The sequence below is a fragment of the Borostomias antarcticus genome (assembly GCF_949987555.1).
Source record: "Borostomias antarcticus genome assembly, chromosome: 21".
NCBI classification, from domain to species: Eukaryota; Metazoa; Chordata; class Actinopteri; order Stomiiformes; family Stomiidae; genus Borostomias; species Borostomias antarcticus.
The window spans coordinates 5,263,226-5,286,199 of record NC_140254.1 but is presented as its reverse complement, the minus strand read 5'-3'; the positions used below and the strand labels follow the sequence as shown (position 1 = coordinate 5,286,199).

The 22,974-nt window shown below is 42.8% G+C and overlaps 4 protein-coding genes across 4 annotated transcripts; 2 read left to right on the top strand and 2 right to left on the bottom strand.

Moving 5' to 3' along the window:
• Positions 1-4,468: 4,468 nt before the first annotated feature.
• LOC311323366 (zymogen granule membrane protein 16-like) lies at positions 4,469-6,284 on the top strand (the record flags this gene model as incomplete). The annotated part of the gene is made up of 3 exons (XM_084455569.1): positions 4,469-4,520; positions 4,653-4,776; positions 5,918-6,284. 3 exons carry the CDS (start codon positions 4,469-4,471, stop codon positions 6,282-6,284), a joined length of 543 nt encoding a protein of 180 aa, XP_084311695.1.
• A 988-nt stretch (positions 6,285-7,272) lies between these two features.
• On the bottom strand, positions 7,273-9,948 carry LOC311323365 (zymogen granule membrane protein 16-like; the record flags this gene model as incomplete). The annotated part of the gene is made up of 2 exons (XM_084455568.1): positions 7,273-7,570; positions 9,854-9,948. The coding sequence occupies 2 exons, from the start codon at positions 9,946-9,948 to the stop codon at positions 7,273-7,275; spliced, it is 393 nt and encodes a 130-aa protein (XP_084311694.1).
• A 3,683-nt stretch (positions 9,949-13,631) lies between these two features.
• On the bottom strand, positions 13,632-15,559 carry LOC311323364 (actin-binding Rho-activating protein-like; the record flags this gene model as incomplete). Its single annotated transcript, XM_084455567.1, has 2 exons — positions 13,632-14,115; positions 14,817-15,559. The coding sequence occupies 2 exons, from the start codon at positions 15,557-15,559 to the stop codon at positions 13,632-13,634; spliced, it is 1,227 nt and encodes a 408-aa protein (XP_084311693.1).
• Positions 15,558-22,455, top strand: LOC311323363 (zymogen granule membrane protein 16-like; the record flags this gene model as incomplete). The annotated part of the gene is made up of 3 exons (XM_084455566.1): positions 15,558-15,570; positions 17,203-17,326; positions 22,089-22,455. 3 exons carry the CDS (start codon positions 15,558-15,560, stop codon positions 22,453-22,455), a joined length of 504 nt encoding a protein of 167 aa, XP_084311692.1.
• Positions 22,456-22,974: the final 519 nt, after the last annotated feature.

Below are 22,974 nucleotides of genomic sequence, written 5' to 3'. Positions count from 1 at the left end.
AATATACATTTAAGGAACTTTGCACTGTCGCTGGGGTGGAGTTAATGAGCCTATTGAAATTAGACTGCCATTGTCCTTCCAGGGCCCAGCCAAACATTTTACATTGGTTGGAATTGGTTGAACTATTTAATGTAGGTGCATCAGTAACAAATAATAAGAAAGTCGCACACTCAAATGTTCTCCTCTGCTGTGATTTAATAGACCAACGTTCTAAGGCAAAGAGCCTTTGTCAGGTGAACTGTAGGTGCACCAGCACATAATTAAGTTGCAACCAACCCCCTCACTGTGCCTTTTGGTGGTGCAACAATACATTTTAGGTGTTACCTTTTATGTCAGTTCCCATGCACATGCCCTCAGTCGGTCATACAGAGACCAGGACAGTAGGATGGAGGTTTGTACCGTCATCCATCCATATAAGCCACCGTTAAGTTACATTACATTGCAGTCATTTAGCAGACACTTTTATCCAAAGTGACTTACAATAATTGCATTTAACGGAGGTTGTCAGTGTACTACTACTTACCAGAACTTCACAAGTGTATCTGCTTTCTAAAACAAGTGACTAAGAGCATAATCTAGTGCTGAGGGTAGAAAAATAAAAATGCAATAGATGCTTAAGAGGGAGGATCCTGGTAGGGTCAATCATGTGAACGTTTCGATGTACAATATGTTAGTGTAACATGAAAACCAGTAGACACATGTTAGCATGCTAATAATGTAGCTAACAGCTATATCAACTAGCTAGTTAGGTTCAACCTTACCCTGGGTGGCTCTTTTTTTTAACATGTTTTGTTTGCTAGTAGGTGGTATTCATTCTGTTTCGAGCTTGGTGGGTTAGCCGTGAACTTCATGCCGCAACGAGAGATCTCGTCTCTGGGTGGACAGCTGTTCAACTCGCCTGGGACCAGGTCCCCTGAAGCCATTTCGCCTGGCTGCCCATCGCGATGTTGTGAACAGAATGAATACCACCTACTAGCAAACAAAACATGTTCAGTCACAATTATACTGTTAAAACTAAGATACCTGGATAAAAAATATGTTTTCCAACGGATATATTTGACAAAAGTAGATTAATAAGCAAGCCGCTTTTCATCGCTAACTCAGAGCGGGGAGAGCCATGAACGCAATCTGTTCATGGACTACAAGAACGTGTCATTGATACCTTTGACTGCGCATGTCAAAGGTATCAGTGAAGCGTTTTTTTTAAAGATGGCGCGGTTCAATAGGGCTTCACTTTAGATTTCGAATCCTGGGGGGGCTGGTTTCTACGGAAGAGTATTTTGCTGCAATTGGTTCCACTTTGCGGTGATAGGCAGCACACTATTCACTCAGCCACCGCTGACCTGGGAATTCTGTGGAGTCTTTTGGTTTTGATGTTCTGGGACCACTGCCTCTTGTGGTAGCAACAATGGAACTTCAGGTCAACAACAAGAAGGAAAGAGGAAGGGAGCGACAAATAGGATTCCCTCTTCTTGGTGTGTCGGCTTACAGCCAACACACAAAAAGACAATCTGATAACGTTATGACAGTACAACAGTGCACTTACTCGCAGAGCCTGTGGGGGCGCAAATCCGAGAAAACGCATGTATTGCTTTAAGCAGTATACAATGCATGTATCACACACAAAAAGTGCTATAGTCTCTGGTGTTTACTAATATACATATATGTTTTAGCCATATTTGATAGAGATAGGCAAGAAAGGCAGGAGGGAGAGGGGATGACCTGCATCAATGGGCCTGGGCTGGATTCGAACCCAGGCTACTGTGGTAAGGAGGGTATTTGTGCTACAGTACCAAGTGAGCCACCTCTGTGGTTACTTCTTAGCTCTTTATAGCTCGCTCTGTCGGTCAGTCGGTCCACAAAAATGTCCACAAAAGTCTGTGTTAGATACAGTAAACAAGTGTCAGTTTTTGAGAAGAGTCATAGAGTGAATTGTGTGGGGATGCATGTGTGTTCCTGTGTGTGTGTGTGTGTGTGTGTGTGTGTGTGTGTGTGGTGTGCACTGTGGCCATTAGGCTATTGTGACATGTGAGAGACTAATATGTTAAGTAGCCCCTGGGTTATAGTTTTAAGTGGGCAGTAGTGTATTTATTAATTTTTAGCCTACTTAGACACAGAGTCATTCTGAGAACAAAATCTCTATTGTGGATGAGCCCTGTATTACAACAGACTACACATAAATACACATACGATAGGCCTACTGATCAGCACACCAATTAAAGTAAAAATGTCAAACACAATCATAGGAATATTTAATACATTCTACGCACCAATACAAGTAAAAGAGAGAATTAAAAAATATGAATGAAATACAAAATCAAAGAAAGCAAACATATTGTACTGTACTGTATCTGCTGCAGAAGTCGGAGGTGTGACTAAGCTGCCTAGGTCATGTCATAGTACGTGTCTGACAGGCATTTCTTGTCTTGTCTGTGGTCTTGTCAGATAAGCTCTGCTGGGCCAGTCTGATTATTGTAGTTCACCATTTCCTCCTAATAAGTAAGTCTGCCTATGTGGTGGTGACGCCTATGCTGGAGTTATGAGGGTGGAAGTATTCCTTTTCTCAAAAGACCCTCCACCCCCATGATGTGACTGTAAAGACCTTCACTGTCAGCACCAGGAAACAACAGAAATGGATACTGAAAGTGTTTTCTGTACATGGTGAATCACTCTGAATGATGGATCGCAGGTTTCTCTATGGAAATGGCACTTCATTTGCCATGCCATTTATACAATCTGTATTGTGTGGTAAATGTAGCTTCCTATAACTTGTTTACATTTCATCTCCTAAAACTGTGTACTGTAACAAGTATGTCACAAATGCGAGTGAAATAACTCAGTCATTTGTGGGAGTGATTTGTAAGGATATACACCAGCCCAAAGACATACACCAGCCCACTTCCGGCTTTAGGCCTGGGCCATGGCAAACACACACCAGTGTTTGCCATGTCTCTCCTATGATGTTTTTAGCCTCTCTTACTCTGAAAATGTAATTTAATGTAATTTATTGCTTTATAAATGTTCTTAGCCGGTAGACAAACATACTCCAGGAGCTTGCTCGATCGCCTTGTTGAGAGGGGTCAGGGAAGAATTTTTACTGCTTACTTATCTGGCCCCCGGGTGATACTGTTTTTTTGCTTCCCTCTGGACTATGTAGATGTGGGTCGTATGCCCACCTCCCTTGTTCTCTGTAAAGCGCATTGTGTTGCCTCTGGGTATGAAATGCGCTATACAAATAAAGCTTTGATTGATTTGATTGAAGGAGGAAAGATGCACACCCAAGAGGTGCCGACCAGCTGGGGGTAGTCCAGACTTTCAGAAGAAAAGGAAGATCGCACATTTGTTTGCTCCAGTACATTTATTAGCCTATAAAGAAACAAATGTTTCAGCACAGTCATTTATGGAGAGAAAAATTCTTAGTAGAGTTTAGTTGTAATGTTGAGTAACTAAATAGATGTGGTTCATAGTTAAGAACATAAGGTCGTGTTGTAAATAAAATCAAGTGAATTTCAATAAAATAATATAGTTCATTAAAGTTCACAAAAGCAAAGCCCTCTGAAAACATAATTTGTTTGTCCAGGTGTCCCTTAGGCCATAATAATAAAGGTATTTGAACAACTGCTGACATTTGGAACTGATAGTTAATGCATAACCAACAATGACAAAGAACATGAATGACTTGAAAGAATAATGTTTCATTTTGACTAAGAAAGAAGTTTAGACTCTTTAAGACCAACACAGGCAAACATTGTATGCTGAAAATCAATGTTTGAAGTATTAGCACGGCAATAAACAGTAACGTTATGGTCACAAAAATATAAGCACAGTAATAAACAATAACGTTTATTACTTTGAAACATTCAGACTGCCAGGTGTACCACATGAACCCCCCCCCAAAAAAACCTGTCCATGTTGTCCTTTAAGACTGAGCATGACAATGCAATTCTCCAATAGTGAAATGTCATAGACATAGGCATACACCTAACTGAGCTACAGTATGCTGTCTGTTCTTTACAAGGAAACAAACATTTCACAATTGGCTAATAGGCCTACACATTTCACCACACCTTTGGTTTTGACAAAAGAACAATAGCACAAAATGCACCACTACATGTTGTGACGGTGTCTGCTAATGGGGAAGGTATCTGTCTGAAACTGTATTAAAGCAGGTTTGAAGAAGCACAGATCACACCAGCCCGATTCCTCACACAGCCAACAAACTTCAGAAGAAGAAAGACATCAAGAGTTCCAGCTTTCTTCATCTTGAACCAGAGACAGTAAGTGACACCTGCTTTTAACAGGATGTTATTTCTCCTCATAATGTCTTCGGGATAACGGGACAGCTTCTGCAGCTGATGATGGCAGTATTACCTGTACAGTGTAGCTATGTGTGTGTTTTTTTTTTCAACAACCATTATCAGTAGGCATGAGATGAATGTCTCTAATGGGCTGATCTAATCATGCAGATATGCTGTCCTTCCTCGTTCTGGTGCTTCTGTGCGCCGGTGCTCTGGCTGACTGTGAGTACCTCAGGAACTTCTCAATCACAGAACCATCAGTCTTTGAAACAGAGAGCAATCGACACACCGCAAGGTCTGCCGATGAGTCCAAGTCTGCGAGGCAGTTCTAATGTGGCCTGTTCTGTGTTCCAGACTCAGAGCACTACTCCTACTCCAAGGCAGTGGGCAGCGGCACAGGCACGGCGTTCGCCACCCCTGCGAGGGGTCGCATCATGATGGTCCGAGTGTGGGAGCTGCCCAACAGCCACATCAGTGGGTAAGCTAGGGGGGCTGGATCATTAACTGGCTGCATCAACTGGATAAACAAACAAGTTCACAGCCAGCCTGTCGTCACCCACCCATCCACCCGTGATGCATGTGGTCAGCATGTACAGCTGAAGCTGTATAAGTGGAGTGGGCTTTTAGTTTAGATATATCTGTAGAGCTGGCATATAGGCCCATTATATGTATGGGCAAATATCAGTGATTAAATGACTTACTTACCTACTCACTTACTCACTTACTTACTTACTTACTTACTTACTTAAAGTACTTACTTACATATTTACTTACTTACTTACTTACTTACTTACCTACTTACTAACCTACTTACTTACTTACTTACTTACTTACTTACTTACTTACTTAATCCTCTTCGTTCCTTGAGGAACATACTGTAAGGCTGCAGTGATTAAATGTTTAATATGAAAAGAGCCTCAAGAGATTTTAACTTTCTGTAGGACAAAAATAAGTGACAATGGTTACAAAATGAACAATTTAAAAATTAAAACAGGCCATGCATGGTATGATTATGTTAATTTGGTCTATGCCTCCTTCTGCCGTCCGTACATTGCTACTGTGCCACTGTATAATGGATCTGCATTAGCATACAATGTCTAAGAATAACCACCAAAAGAGCTTTACCTCAAGCCCTGAACTCTGTGGATTTAGTAAGTACTGTAGCCGGGGTCCTGAGTAGAATAGACTATATTTTTACTGAGGCACCAAGCATATCGTTTTTTTAATGTACAAAGCAAAACGTACTTGGCAATGGGAAAAATTAATTGTGGCGAACATCCCCCGACTGGGTACATTTGTGCCGGACGTGGGCACTAACGTACAGGGGTGGATATAAAGTCCCTCCCTTCAGCGTTGCTGGCTAGGGGAGAATGAGACCTACTGTAGAATGATAAAGTCATTGAAAGGATTTCAAATGGTATTTTCGACTAATTTCTAGACAGAATGCACATCACCATTACTATTCAACGGATAACTAGTCCTATTCTCTGCGTTGTTTCTGAGACATACTTCTATGTTTGCTCAGGCACTCCTCCATGCCTTGGAAATAGAGTGGAGTGTACAGTAGGCTAATCTTTCATACTGGTTTACTAACAATACCCTTCCTTCCTGTCTCTCAGGTTCCAGCTGCAGTATGATTACATCTGGACTCCCCTTGTGGGCCACAAAACCGGGAACAAGGTGGAGATGTCTCTGTTTGAGGGCGAGGCCATCATCCAGGTCTCCGGCAAATATAACCCCAGCAACTACATCTACCAGCTGCGCTTCTCCACCAACAGAGGGCGCTCTCTGACAGCCGGCCAGCCCCTCCAGATCTCCTTCAACCACTACCCCACCCACCCTGACAGCGAGCTTAGGCTGCTCAGTGGACGCTTCAACTCCCGAGGCATCACCTCGCTGGGGTCACACTGGGGGGTGCTGGACTCCCCCACCACCACACCAAGCCCTATGGACCACAACAGTACCACCACCATGGCCCACAACTGATGGGTGAAGTTTCCTGGGAATTCTTCCTTCCTTGTTACTTATGTATTTAACTTGAATGCATTGTAGATTCTCTGTGAAAAGGGAAGCTTGTAGGCTTCTTTACTGATTTGCACTGTCACTTTTGCACTTCCAGATCTTAAATAATAATAAAATGGGTCAGCATTAAGTCTTTTGTGAAGAGTTTTTCTTTGACAGGTGGATGAAAAATGTTATTGGTGAATGAAAATTTTCAACAAGGCAAGGGATAAAAGCTCACAGTGTAGCCTGATTATTGCGCAACCTTTTACATTTCATTTCACTAGTGCAGAATGTCTCTCACCGGCTCTACGGGGCAAGAGGAGGGGCCACCTCGTCAGTCACTGATGCAGCATTAATAGAGAGGTTTGGCATAATGGGACCATGTTCACCGGATCCTCATTGACCTATTACGGTAACTCTGGGCAGGTTTGTCTTGAAAAGCCAGGAGCGAATCCATCTTGAAACCCGTCCAAAACACAAACTGGTATGCAAGGCTATGTATTTACATAGCAATTATATATCCTGTTGATGAAAAGCTACTGGCCAAAGCATGCAGTGCTGCTGAAAATAATAAAATGCCCCTCACTGAGCTTAGACAGGCAATTCCTGCCAAGGCAATCTGTATTACTTTATCTCTGATCACAAGGCATGCAGCATATAAACTGCAATGGGTCACTATTTGAGAAGGTTACCTGAGATGGTACATTCTTTATTAAATAGGCAAAATGTCATTTATAAGTATATGAAAAGATGTAAGAGAACGAGAGTGTATCACAGCAGAATCTTTAATCTTAATCCAATCCAGCACAATGAAACCAATGGAGCAGTAACAAAAGAATGACAAGTCCATGAGTTCAAATAAAATGTGCCTAAAATACCTCAAAATATTTGATCTATGTATTTGACCCAGATCTGCTGGAGCTGGAAGTCCATCTCACTGCAGAGCGGTGCTGTTGGATGAGGAGTAGGCCTAGGCGACAGCCCAGTGGGCCCCGATGGAGCTGGGTGCCCCATTGACGCGACCACTGAGGATACGGAGCTCTGCCTGGCTGTGACTGGGATACAGGTGGTAGGACTTGCCGGAAGGCTGGCCAGCTGACAGGGTGCGCCCCCTGCTGGTGGTGAAGACGATGGTCTGTATGTAATAGTATCCATACTTCCCTGACACCTGGACAATGGTCTCGCCCTCAAACAGCTCGAACTCCTGCTGAATTCCGACCCTGTAGCCCACGACAGGGGTCCAGGTGTTGCCAAAGCGGACCTGGAGACTGAACAGGGAGATAGAGAGTAGGCCAATTGTTGTTGGCCTAGGCTACACAGCACAGTGTTTTTTTGGCTGGACCGCAACAGGGAGGGGCAGCCCTATAAACGTAAATGTCTGTGACTGACTGACTGACTGACTGACTGACTGACTGACTGACTGACTGACTGACTGACAGACAGACAGACAAAGTTACACCTAAGTCTGATTAAGTTATGCACATTTATACAAACTGGCCACAATTTTGCACCCCTATAAACGGTTCAGCCAGGCCTTCTACAGTAGGTTTTGACCTCTTGTTTTGTCACATCCTGCTCTTGTTGGAATAGAGGGGGCAAGAAGTGTGTTTAAATCAACTTTAAACAATTAGCCTATGTTAAATTGAATCTCTCTTAATCATTTTTATCTTTATATTGTATAGATTTGTATTTCTTGTGTAATTTGTAAATTGTGTACTTGTAATTATCTGTAATGAGCACATCACAGAGCCGGCAGCAACATTTCACTGTGATTGTAAACTTAAGCAATAAACCACGAGAGGCCGTGTGTTATAGTGATTTTATAACAGCTAGGGGGCGTTGTTAGGCACGACGCGAAGCGGGAACATGTCTATGTTCCCCGGGTCCTATGTCCCCCCCAAAAATGGGTTCTATCCCCGGGTCCTATGTTCCCCGGGTCCTATGTTCCCCAGGTTCTATGCTACCTGGGTCCTATGTACCCCCCGAAAAAGGGTCCTATGAACGCGAAAGAAAAATGTGATTATGCCATCGCATGTTAATGCCAAAAGGGGCAGATTATGCACCTTAGAAAGGTTGCATTTTCACCACAATAATATCAGAATTCGGTGCAAAATATGCAAGGCTTGCATGATGCCCGCATTATTTCTCATCAAGTTTAAAAAATGTTGCATGTTAACTTGACATGGGACGTAGCCTAGCCTGTGATGCGCAACGCATATCGCCTCAGTAGGCCTAGGCTTCCCAAAGCAGCTCTGACATGTAGGCTATTCTAGATTGTAAGGCTAACCTACTAGGCTACTGGTTTTATGTCAATGAATGGAGAAGCTGCTTGATGCCTTCGTGAAGTTGACAGTGCCCCAGTCCAAACCCATCCTGCTGTGAGTTGGGATATGGCTCATGAGAGGCGCAAATCCGTTGGGGGAAAAATCTCCGTGGAGAGAGGATCCGGTCGCAGTAAAAATGATAGTCACTCAACCACTATGCGCTTGAAATAACTGAAGTTTAATAAATAGGCCATCACACACATACTGTAGGCCTATGAAAAAATATAGACAACAGTTATCTAATTTAGTGATATGCCTAACTTCAGAAAAAAAAGAAGAAAAAAAAAAAGAAGAACTAAAACATTAAACCCTGCATATTCCATTGCATAATCATTGCATTTTGTGTGTGTAAGAAAACAAGAAACGGCACACTCGGCCTCCTACGCATCATCACATAGGCTAGGCTAGTATGATCCATGTCAAGTTTATGCAACATTTTTTAAACTTGATGTGAAAAAATGTGCGCATATTTTACACAGAATTCGGCGATTATTGCGCTGAAAATGCAACCTTTCTTTAAATAGGCGCATAATCTGCCCCTTTTGGCATTAAATCATGCGATGCCATAATCACGTTAATCTTTGGCGTTTAGCGGGAAACATAGGACCCGGGCAACATAGAACCCTTTTTTGGGGGGAACATCGGACGCGGGGAACATAGGACCCGGGGAACATAGAACCCTTTTTTGGGGGGAACATCTGACCGGGGAACATAGGACCCGGGGAATATAGGGATGACCCCTAGCTGTTATAAAATCACTATAACACACGGCCTCGAGTGGTTTATTGCTTTTATACAACGGTTACTACAGTTATTAGTGTCAAATAAACACACAGCAATGTAAAATATTAACATTTATTCAAAACGAAGCATCATTCCCTCAATTCTGCCACGCAAAATAGTTCCCCTAACAAAAAAGGGTTGCCAAGCAACAACAACAACAACAACTACTACAATGCATTGGATCAAATGGGAGGCGCGTTAATACTGAAAATGGAATGATATGCGGTCCCAGGTGTGTGTTACAAAGTATTTTAACACGGCTTCCAGCCAATCAGAATCAAGAACCAGAACTAACCGTTGAATAATATACATTATTGTGAGAAATAAAACCTGAATCTGAAGTCTGAATCTGAAGGTCCAGGTTTACGTACAATAAAAGTGTAATGTAAAATAATAATCTAAAAGTGTGTATGAAAAGAGCGTTTCAACATATGGTATATTCACCCCGTCATGTAGTTGCTGTTGTGCTCCCACATCCTCACAGCGGTGATCTTGCCTGACCCTGACAGGGTGTAGGGTGTCCCACTATCCCTCCCCATCGGTCGGGAGTAGGAGTAGGAATCAGGCTGGACTGAGGATAGAGGACGGACACACGCACACACACGCATACACGCACGCACGCACGCACGCACGCACACACACACACACACACACACACACACACACACACACACACACACACACACACACACACACACACACACACACAGGTTACTATAGTGCAACCAAATGAGTTCAAAGTTCAAACTTGAAATTGATGAAAGGATAGTGACTATTCTGAACAGTACAGCCTTGAATAGCTGGCTCTTAGGGTTCTGTCATGGATTACTACTCCAGACATCTTATGTCTGGGGCTCTCATTTCACACTCTAAAATATGCAGAGAGAGGAGAGGGAAGTTGTGTTTTCCGTCTATCTGGAGACTGATGAGATACAGTAGGCATATGGGATGCATAATGGTAAAGTTGGGTGTATAACCATCTACAGTAGGCTACATATTTGATGCTCTTAAACTGCTTTTGAGCTGCACAGCTAAGAAGAATGGTAATACCTTATAATAACGATCCTTTAAAAGCAATTAATAAAGCAATCATATAAGATGAATGATCAAACTAATGTTTGCAAGCAATTATGAATGATCAGTAAATGATTGCTGACTATATACAGAACCACTGCATGAGGATCGAACACAGATCTCCACCTGGTGATGCAATGATATAGGGAATGTCTAGTACAGATGAGCGTGTAGTGTAGATGAGCTTCAGTTGACCGGCTCCACTGAGTTGTTTGTGGTTTGATTCCTACTTGTACATCAACCTCATACAGTGATTCTGTGTATATATTTACTTTACTTTAATCATTTTCTTACCATTTATAACTGTTAACAAACATTTTTAATTTTTATAAAAAAAAAAAAAAAAGTTTTTTTTTTTTTTAATATATATATACAAATGTTTATATATATATATACAACTGTAAAGGCTTATACAGTGTAGTCTGTGGGAGGACACTTACTTTGGGCCCAGGCTGCAGTGCAGAGCAGAGTGAAAATCACATAATACTGCATTCTCTACAGTAAACAGAAGACAGCTGTAAGTAAGTGGTACAGTATGGCATAACTATGCTGATGACACCCAGCTCTATGTTTCTGTGACCCCTCGCGACTACAGCTCAGTTTACCATTTGATAGAATGTATTGCTGACATAAAGGTGTGGATGTCACAGAACTTCTCCAGTTAAACCAGGACAAAACTGAAGTATTGATCATTGGTGAAAAAGGTGAAAGAGAGAGACTATCGATGCACATAAAAACACTGTCACTGAATACCAAATGCCAGGCCAGAAACTTAGGTGCCGTGCTGGACTCTGATCTTAGCTTCGAGGCCCATATAAAGAATGTGTTTTTATATTTTTTATTCTGTTTTATATTATCTTTTAATTTTTAATTAATGTCCTTGTATTGCTTCTTTTAAATCTGTTCTCACTGTGTTTACATGATTTATGTTTTTATCCATCTTTTTATGTAAAGCACTATGTGCTACATTGATTTGTATGAATGGTGCTATAGAAATATAATACCATTGACACTGACATTGACATGGCCTTCATCAGGGCTTAATAAGGATGAAGGCCATGTGTGGTCAAAACATGCTGGCATGTTTTTGAATTGTTCTATGATGAACAAGCCTATATTATTAAAGCTTTTTAATCGAATGCAGAGTGCCTTTGATTCACTGCTTTGGTGGATTTATACCTTTCCCTACTGACCAAAGAGCACCTTCTAATCGCTTGGTTTCACCTGCCTAAGAACGCTGTTGCCCTCCTATGGTTATTATTTGTATCTACTACATGTGTACAACTTAAAATACAAACAACACCAAATGAATTACTTTGTTGAGAAATTGCTTGCTTCGCTGAAAACAACCAAAGGGATGTCAGTTTGGTTTTTGTTTCACATTTCTGTTATACAGTAGTTATCAGAAATATGAAATATAAAAGACAGTACTCACAGTTCAGGTGTGCATACAGTATGTATATACAGTAACCTACCACAAGCTTTAGGAGTCAACGGTGGAGCAGATAAGTGGTGAGATGTCAGACATCCGTCAAAGCATCAGCGTCCGGGGAATCTTACAGGCTAGTGGAGTCAACACCTTGGCTCTCCTGTACTTATACAAACACCTGCTGCTGGGCACATTCCTGAGCATCCTTTAATGTCTCTTCAAGGATGCATCACTGTTGGCTTCCAGCCAGAGAGACAGAAGAACAAGGAAGCCAAAACTTTGGTTTTGGTGGTACTCATTCCGCTTTACTAGATTATTCTGTTTCCATCCTGGTATGAAGTTGGTACTGTCTGACCAGTCAGTCAGGGTGAGCCTAGAGGAGAGAGGAGAGCACTGGTGATAAAAGAGAGAACATGAAGCACTTCCTTATTACAGGGCACAATTAGAACATGCCCAGATGTTTCTTGTGTGAAACTACAGGCACGTGCGTCAAAGAGAAGAATGTGCGTTTGAGATTAAGATCAGTCTGTCTCTAAAGGCTGCGGATGTTAACAATAATCCTGGTTATGAATATGTAACTTATTTTATATTAAGTCAATGTAAGTCAACTGTAATTTGTATAAATTAATGTACATTTAGTGGAAGAGAATTAAAGACAAGAACAGAATCCTTGTTTGTCACGTTGTGTATTGTACCCCATGACATTTAAAGGAAATGTGAAATGAACATTTTTGTTCCTTTCTGGGGAAATTCTTTGTCACGTCATCTGCTCCAAAAGCGAAACAGAAAAAAAATCTGATAGAGCCTTTCCTGTTATCTAGGTATCCACAGTTTTGTTTTCTGGAACTTTCCTCATTCATTAGATAGTTGATTATCAGTCTTCTTGGTCTAAGAAATAGTTCCTCTTAGTCTTAGTTCTTGAGCACACACATAGCTCAACCAATACTGGTACAGACTAAAACTACTCAGATGTGACTTAATGCGGGTATGCAAAGACCCCCAGAGTCACATTAAAGACCAATAATAATTAGTAATAGTAATGTTTGTGTGAGAAGCAAAGACATAATATTTGTTATGTCCTCTGCTGAAACTGTCCAAGTCCTCAAATTAATGTGCCAAAGATGCTCAGCATTCATGCTGCAAAGTGTCTGTCATGAACACAGACACTTGGTGAGGAAGAGTGATAGCTCAGATTTCATGTTTCTAAATCTGTCATTGTCGAATGTAATGAGAGCTGGCATACCTACATGCAGTGAAACTCAAATCTTGTTTGAATTACACAATATACTGTACTTTACAGGCAGCTGTTTATTAAAGTATGTCTTTAATAGGATATCATGTTTGGATATGATTTACAAGGTCTGTTAAACAAGACAATGCAAAGCAATTTAAGACCAATTCAAACATTATAGAGCTACAGAGCATAAATGCAACCTAATACAATCAATGAACTTCAAGCATGTCAGTACTATTCAAAAATAAGACAAGAACTACATTGTCCATGACAGGATAAGTAACCGTACCAAATAACATAAAAACAGTAGGTCATAGTTAAACGTATCCAAGCAAAGTAGCAGCCATTTTTTTCCATCAGTGAATTGTTAGGAAAAGGCCTCAATCCTCTGAAGCTCTGTTTGTCATGGAAGACCCATAGGGTGAACAGTTTGTTGTTTTAGCCAGGCAACCAATCCAGCCCTTGGTTTTTGAGTTCCCCACAGTTCACACCAGCAAGGTGATAACAACAGCATCATCCTGGCCCTGCCACAACATCTCGCCCTCAAACTTCAACTTCCCATGCTTCCTGGCTCTCATCAGGATGCCCACCACCTTGTCAGAGATGCGAACGTATCTGTCAAACAGCTCTCCAAACGTGATGCGCGTCTTCCCGTCCGGGTCTGGGTCGGCCATAATCCTGATGACGTAGCACATGTCATCTATCTCACGGTGAATGTGCTGCTCGGCCCGTTTGGCGCGCTCCGCCGTCTTTGAGCCCTCCTTGGGTCGTCCGTAACCCTCCTGACCCTTACGGAGGCGGGTGGACATGGAGTATTCGTAGTCAAAGTCTTCACTGAAGGGGTTGAGCTTTTGGGTTTCCGAGTGATCCGAGGCCCAGTTCTGCCAGCGGCTCTTCAGGCTGCCCACCGCGCTGTACTTCTTGGAGAGGGCGTTGATCTTGTGTGCGTCTTCTGCCTCCTTTTTGACCCTGTGAGAGATGAGGAAGACATCAACTATCAGCCTTTTTAGGGGTCCTACCTATAGGAGTCCCTATAGTAATTCTTGGTGTTCCGGTTTTCCTGGAAATGCTTGAATAAGTCTTGAAATTGTGCGTATTATGGCACAAAAAGTCAGCACAATTTGACCCTAGGTGGCACTATAATAAGCAATTTAGCAGCCTACACAATGCTGGCATTTCCATAACCTGACACGCCAGATGGTTTATTTCACACAACCATCTGGGAACTCTCCGTGGGAAACTCTTTGGAAAAGGGCAGACACTTTCAAAAATAGAGTTAAGAGTTAAGAAATGACCAGTCGACACTCACTTCTCATTTTATCTGACCCATTCAGTTCATCTGACAACTTCAGTTCATCAGTCTTTCAGATCACCTGACTCCTTCAGTTCATCACTCCTTCAGTTCATCTACTTCAGTTTATCAGTCCTTCAGTTTATCTGACCCCTTCATCTGAGGCATTCAGTTCAGGCAATGGTCCTACGATCAGACAGGGGTCAGACTGATATACCTTTTTATTTCGAAGCCACTGGCAGCAATTCATTTTGAGAAACAAGGATACATTTTTTTTATTTAGAAAAAACTATGTCTTAACCTAATTATCCATCATGTATAGCATATTAATGACGACACATAAAATGGCAGCGAAGAAAGCAGAGGACAGCGAACTCACAGAGCGGCTGATGGTCGTTTGATCCTCGTCGATGACTCGGCGTGTCCCTCGGGTGGCGTGCCGGCCCTGCCCCTAGTCTCCGCCTCTCCGGAGGCCCTGGTACTGTCCGTCCGTCCGCCCTCAACCTCCGGACCCCGCTGCTCCGCCTCCGAGTACCCGCTGTCCTCCGTGTCCACGCTATAGGTGCGCCCCTCCCCCGGCTCTCCCTCCATCCCCTGCCGCTTGGGCGAGCCCCCCTTGCTCAGTATCCTGTCGATCTCCTCCCCCGAGGGCAGGGGGTCCTTGCAGATCCGCTCGGCCAGGAACCCGATGCCGGCGCTACGCTCCTGGGCACTGCTCGTCACCGTCTTCACCACCTGCTTGGTCTTGATCCGATCGGTATCCCCTCCTGCAGCCGTGGCAACTGGAGTTTGGCCTTTGTCCTCCGTCTGAAAGACAGGACCTTCTTGGTTCATTGTTGCTTTCTCCGCACCGGCAGTCGGGTTCTGATTGGGTCGGGCCTTCTTCTCGGATGGCGCCGCCTTGAGATGGTCATGTTTCTTGGGCTCCTCTCCGGGCCCTTTGACGGAATCGGGCGCCCAGCCGGTGGGCTCGCTGGCTTGCTTGTTCTCGTTCTCCGACACCCACTGCTGCCAGCTGCGGGCCAGGCTGCACACGGCGCTGATGGTACGGAGCTTCTTGATGTTCTTGTTGGTGGAGGGATTCCTCTGGGGAGTTGCTGCTGCTGTGGATGTCTCCGACATGGTTGGCGCCTGTAAGTGTTACTGTAGACTTCTTCTCAAATGAACTTCCCCGATGATCATTCAGCTCATTGACTCCCCAAAGATCACAGAGCTTCCAACTCTTTCTCTATGATTTTCCCAATGTTCAAACAACCTGTTTATTTGCTCCTTGCTACTCTCACCCTCTCTCACTCTCCTCTGTGGAAGCAATGGCTTTCAAACCGGGAGAGTGAACCCTACATGACTGTGGAAAGTATTCCTGTCATCCCAAACTCCCTATCGTCTTTCCTACACCCGGACCCCAAGGGGATTTGCCAGGAGCTCATGCTGCATCAGAGGTCGTAGGCTATATTCAGACGTAAACAAGGCAACGCATCGACGGCACGCTAATTTCTGTCATGGCTGCACAGACAGACGCAAAGACTAGACAATCTGTTTCAGCTTATCGGGTTGCGTCGCCTTCGTGTGATCTCTCTTTGTTTGGCTGTGGGATCACTGAGGGAAGCCCTGTCACCTAGTCTTGCAACATGAGTTATGCGTTCAGGGAAATAATGCCTGCATTATTGCTTCCCTCTGGAATATGTAGGGGTGGGTCGTATGCCCACCTCCCTTGTTCTCTGTAAAGCGCATTGTGTTGCCTCTGGGTATGAAATGCGCTATACAAATAAAGCTTTGATTGATTTGATTGAAGGAGGAAAGATGCACACCCAAGAGGTGCCGACCAGCTGGGGGTAGTCCAGACTTTCAGAAGAAAAGGAAGATCGCACTTTTGTTTGCTCCAGTACATTTATTAGCCTATAAAGAAACAAATGTTTCAGCACAGTCATTTATGGAGAGAAAAATTCTTAGTAGAGTTTAGTTGTAATGTTGAGTAACTAAATAGATGTGGTTCATAGTTAAGAACATAAGGTCGTGTTGTAAATAAAATCAAGTGAATTTCAATAAAATAATATAGTTCATTAAAGTTCACAAAAGCAAAGCCCTCTGAAAACATAATTTGTTTGTCCAGGTGTCCCTTAGGCCATAATAATAAAGGTATTTTAACAACTGCTGACATTTGGAACTGATAGTTAATGCATAACCAACAATGACAAAGAACATGAATGACTTGAAAGAATAATGTTTCATTTTGACTAAGAAAGAAGTTTAGACTCTTTAAGACCAACACAGGCAAACATTGTATGCTGAAAATCAATGTTTGAAGTATTAGCACGGCAATAAACAGTTACGTTATGGTCACAAAAATATAAGCACAGTAATAAACAATAACGTTTATTACTTTGAAACATTCAGACTGCCAGGTGTACCACATGAACCCCCCCCAAAAAAACCTGTCCATGTTGTCCTTTAAGACTGAGCATGACAATGCAATTCTCCAATAGTGAAATGTCATAGACATAGGCATACACCTAACTGAGCTACAGTATGCTGTCTGTTCTTTACAAGGAAACAAACAACAAACTGATCTAATCATGCAGATATGCTGTCCTTCCTCGTTCTGGTGCTTCTGTGCGCCGGTGCTCTGGCTGACTGTGAGTACCTCAGGAACTTCTCAATCACAGAACCATCAGTCTTTGAAACAGAGAGCAATCGACACACCGCAAGGTCTGCCGATGAGTCCAAGTCTGCGAGGCAGTTCTAATGTGGCCTGTTCTGTGTTCCAGACTCAGAGCACTACTCCTACTCCAAGGCAGTGGGCAGCGGCACAGGCACGGCGTTCGCCGCCCCTGCGAGGGGTCGCATCATGATGGTCCGAGTGTGGGAGCTGCCCAACAGCCACATCAGTGGGTAAGCTAGGGGGGCTGGATCATTAACTGGCTGCATCAACTGGATAAACAAACAAGTTCACAGCCAGCCTGTCGTCACCCACCCATCCACCCGTGATGCATGTGGTCAGCATAGCTGAAGCTGTATAAGTGGAGTGGGCTTTTAGTTTAGATATATCTGTAGAGCTGGCATATAGGCCCATTATATGTATGGGCAAATATCAGTGATTAAATGACTTACTTACCTACTCACTTACTCACTTACTTACTTACTTACTTACTTACTTACTTACTTACTTACCTACTTACTTACTTACTTACTTACTTACTTACTTACTTACTTACTTAATCCTCTTCGTTCCTTGAGGAACATACTGTAAGGCTGCAGTGATTAAATGTTTAATATGAAAAGAGCCTCAAGAGATTTTAACTTTCTGTAGGACAAAAATAAATGACAATGGTTACAAAAAGAAATATAGCTGCAAGCAGCAATAACGGGGCCAAGCACAATGGACGCAAGAAAGACAACAAGGGAAACGTGGCATTGGAACCATGCATATGAGTGTCTGTGTCACCTGACCAGGTAAATCAGGTTAAATTCATGCAACAAAAATATGATCATGCAAGTGCAATGACATTCAATTCATCTGACGGCATCAAGTGAGTGTTAGGTCCTTTTTTGCATCTCATTATATTCATTGTAATTTGGGAGCTATCTACATTTTAGGACCTTTTTCTCTGCATGTCTACATGCCACGTGATCATTCTCCAGGCCTTCCATTTGCATGTGAGTATCTATATATGTCGCCTGACCAGATGAATCAGTGCAATCACATTGAATTCATGGCATCAAGTGAGTGTGAGGTTTATTTTTTGCATGTCATTACATTGATTGTATTTTGGTACATATGTTTTAGAACCTATTTCTCTGCATGTCTACATGCCACATGTTCGTTCTCCAGGCCTTCCATCTGCCTGGAAGGCCCACCTTTACCATCAAGTCTCAGTGCGGGGATTTCTTGATAATTCAGCTACCTATGAAGAACACTCACAACTTTTGTTTCTCTCTACACCTCACAGTTTCCAGAAGAATGGCCCCCCTACACTTGGTGTAAGTAGGCTATGTAGTCTGTGGGCTACTGTCCTCTCCGAGGATGAAGTGTTTAGATTAAAGGCTAAAACCCTCTCCCTGGTTGAAGTGTGTAAGCTATATACTGCAAAAGGTACACTATCCAAACTTGATACTCTTTACCACTCTACCATCCAGTTTGTCACCCATGCCACATACAATACACACCACTGCACTCGTTACTCTTTGGACAACTAACCTTCCCATCAAACCTGTCATAACATTCCCTAGTTTAATCTCATTTGCACCCTTCTCCAACTATCACCTCTCTACCTATGTCACATTTTACACTAAATGCCTCTCACACACTGACTCCTACAAAAGCCAGTTCATTTACAATGGCTCTACACAATATCCAGTCTTAAAGCAGACTTTAAAGATGTACACACACATCAATTCTTTATGAACGCTGATAGCATTTGTGTAACAGAAACATCGCTAGTATCTGCCATAGCCACATTTGAGCTATGCATGTGACTGTCTTTGTCGCCTGACTAGGTACATCAGGTTAAATTCATGCAACAGCATCATCATACAACCACTATCACAGTTAATTCATCTGATGATGTCAAGTGAGTGTCAGGTCCTTTTAAGCATCTCAACACATTTCTTCTTTTTTGGGACATATTTCTAGGACCTATTTCTCTGCATGTCTACATCCCACATGGTCATTCTCCCGGCCTTCCATCTGCCTGGGAGACCCACCTTAACAATCAAGTATTACTGCAGGGATAGCTTGACAATTCAGTAATCTGTGAACAACAATCACAATTCTTGTTTCTCTCTTAACCTCACAGTTTTCAGAAGAATGCCCCTCTCCCACCCATACATTTGGTGTAAGTAGGCTATGTAATCTAAGGTCTACTGCGATGTCCCTGGATGAAGCATGTATGCTATAGACCATTTCCTTTCCCTAGATGAAATGTGTATGGTATAGACTACTCCACTCTCCCTAGGCTAATAGTTACTACCCTCTCCCGGGATGAAATGGGAAGAATGGAACTACCCTACAGCATCTAGAAGATTCAAAAACAATCAATAATCTACCCTCTCCCTGGGTATAATTCTGTAGTCTAATTGGCTACTCTCCCTTTTCCTGTGAAGTATGTTATATATAAAATAGCTGATAATAGTGTTTCTGGGAGATTGGAATTGTGTCAATTACCTAAGATTTGCACTTAATGTGTTGCAGTAAACCTAGCCTACAAGGCTACTAATGACATGTCTGTAATGTTTAAGAAGTCTCACAGTTAAAGTAAGGTAATGTCCATCCAATTGACCTGAATGACTACTGTCAAACTAAAGTGGAGTCCATATGCATTCAATTGTAGTGATCTTGATTATTTCAGTTAAACAAGCACATTCTTCATATAAGAAGAGACGACACATTGGTCTAATTCTAGCAATGAAAATACAATGAAAGTGCAATGGGGGTCCCTTTGCACAACAATGCTTATATAAACATCAAAATGTAATCTGACAGTGTTGTGCCCAATTAGTAAGTTGTAGAGCATGCCATCAGCTACCCATACAAGCATTATGAACCCCATTTAGCCACGGGGGGCGCTACAGCCATCAATTGCGTTTAAGCCACTTTTAAGAATTTTGCCTCGTTGTACCGCCACCCTTTGGCCTAACTGCTTCATATTTCTTCAGTTACCTCAAGATATGCTCTGGTACTACTATATCTGTTTTCGGAAATACCATCCAAGCGGTTAGGCCTGAACAGGAAATGAGCTCTCTAGCGCCCCCATTCAGTTAAATCTGGCCAGTAATGGAGGCTTTGCCTCGGGCTGACATTGTCGGTATGAACACAAAGTTTTGTGGTGTTCCATGCATTCCTTCAGAAGTTATAGGCCTTTTTGTGAAAAGACACACCCTCTGCAATATTCAATTGCTCATAGTGGCTCTTTTCATCAAGTTTTCTAAATTATGCCGAGATGGAACTTTAGATATTCATTGCTACATTCTATCTACTGTGCTTCATGTAGATTGACAAAACTTCCTAGGAGGAGATAGATTTCAAGTGTTTTTCAAAAAATGCAAAATTGTTGCAAATTAACATAATCCGAAGTTATGGCTCCTTGAGGCAAATTTGTTCACCCTGATGAGACATATATGCCTCCAAAGCTGCATGACTCTAGCTCCAACGGGGCATGACATATGACCATTCAAAGTTTGCATTTTAGCCCCTTTTATGTATTTTGTCTTGTTATAGCGCCACCCTGTGGCCAATCAGGCTCTTCTTTCTCCAGTGACCATTAGACATACCCTGGTAACACTGTACCGTGGTTCGGAAAGCTCTGCATGGCGGTTAGGCCTAAACTGAAAATGAGCTCTTTAGCGCCCCCATTTGGTTTGATTGGGCCAATAATGCAGTGGCCGCCTCAGGTTATATCTGCACAGATGTCTACCAAGTGGCGTGGTGTTCTGCACAACCCTTAAGAAAGTATACCACTTTATGTGAAAAGCCACGCCCCATGCCATTTTCATTGGCTCATAGTTGCTGTTAAATTTAACTTTTTAAACTTTTGCCGAGATGGAATTTTAGATATTGTTCCCTAGATTGTGTGTAACGGATTTCATGCAGATTGGTCAAAGTCTCTAGGAGAAGATAGATTTTAAGCATTTTTCAAAAAATTCAAAATGGCGGAAAATCTATATAACCGGAAGTTATGGGTCCTTGAGGCAAATTTGTTCATCATGAGGAGAGACATATGTGTGCAAAGTGTCATGTCTGTAGGTCAAATGGGGCCTGAGATATGCCTGTTCAAAGTTCGCAACTTCAGTCGGCTGCTATAGCGCCCCCTTTTGGCCAATCAATGTGAGACTTGCTCCATGGCTTTGGGCCATAAGCCTCTACCATCTTGCAAAGTTTCGTAAAAAGTTACCAATCGGCTATAGGGCCTGGCATAGGCTCCCATGGCGGAAAAAGAATAATAATAACACTACCAATAACAATAGGGTCTTCGCCCCTTCGGGGCTTGGCCCCTAACAATTTAAAAATTAAAACAGGCCATGCATGGTATGATTATATTAATTTGGTCTATGCCTCCTTCTGCCGTCCGTACATTGCTACTGTGCCACTGTATAATGGATCTGCATTAGCATACAATGTCTAAGAATAACCACCAAAAGAGCTTTACCTCAAGCCCTGAACTCTGTGGATTTAGTAAGTACTGTAGCCGGGGTCCTGAGTAGAATAGACTATATTTTTACTGAGGCACCAAGCATATCGTTTTTTTAATGTACAAAGCAAAACGTACTTGGCAATGGGAAAAATTAATTGTGGCGAACATCCCCCGACTGGGTACATTTGTGCCGGACGTGGGCACTAACGTACAGGGGTGGATATAAAGTCCCTCCCTTCAGCGTTGCTGGCTAGGGGAGAATGAGACCTACTGTAGAATGATAAAGTCATTGAAAGGATTTCAAATGGTATTTTCGACTAATTTCTAGACAGAATGCACATCACCATTACTATTCAACGGATAACTAGTCCTATTCTCTGCGTTGTTTCTGAGACATACTTCTATGTTTGCTCAGGCACTCCTCCATGCCTTGGAAATAGTATTACTGTAGGCCTCAAGGAGTGTACAGTAGGCTAATCTTTCATACTGGTTTACTAAGAATACCCTTCCTTCCTGTCTCTCAGGTTCCAGCTGCAGTATGATTACATCTGGACTCCCCTTGTGGGCCACAAAACCGGGAACAAGGTGGAGATGTCTCTGTTTGAGGGCGAGGCCATCATCCAGGTCTCCGGCAAATACAACCCCAGCAACTACATCTACCAGCTGCGCTTCTCCACCAACAGAGGGCGCTCTCTGACAGCCGGCCAGCCCCTCCAGATCTCCTTCAACCACTACCCCACCCACCCTGACAGCGAGCTTAGGCTGCTCAGTGGACGCTTCAACTCCCGAGGCATCACCTCGCTGGGGTCACACTGGGGGGTGCTGGACTCCCCCACCACCACACCAAGCCCTATGGACCACAACAGTACCACCACCATGGCCCACAACTGATGGGTGAAGTTTCCTGGGACTTCTTCCTTCCTTGTTACTTATGTATTTAACTTGAATGCATTGTAGATTCTCTGTGAAAAGGGAAGCTTGTAGGCTTCTTTACTGATTTGCACTGTCACTTTTGCACTTCCAGATCTTAAATAATAATAAAATGGGTCAGCATTAAGTCTTTTGTGAAGAGTTTTTCTTTGACAGGTGGATGAAAAATGTTATTGGTGAATGAAAATTTTCAACAAGGCAAGGGATAAAAGCTCACAGTGTAGCCTGATTATTGCGCAACCTTTTACATTTCATTTCACTAGTGCAGAATGTCTCTCACCGGCTCTACGGGGCAAGAGGAGGGGCCACCTCGTCAGTCACTGATGCAGCAGTAATAGAGAGGTTTGGCATAATGGGACCATGTTCACCGGATCCTCATTGACCTATTACGGTAACTCTGGGCAGGTTTGTCTTGAAAAGCCAGGAGCGAATCCATCTTGAAACCCGTCCAAAACACAAACTGGTATGCAAGGCTATGTA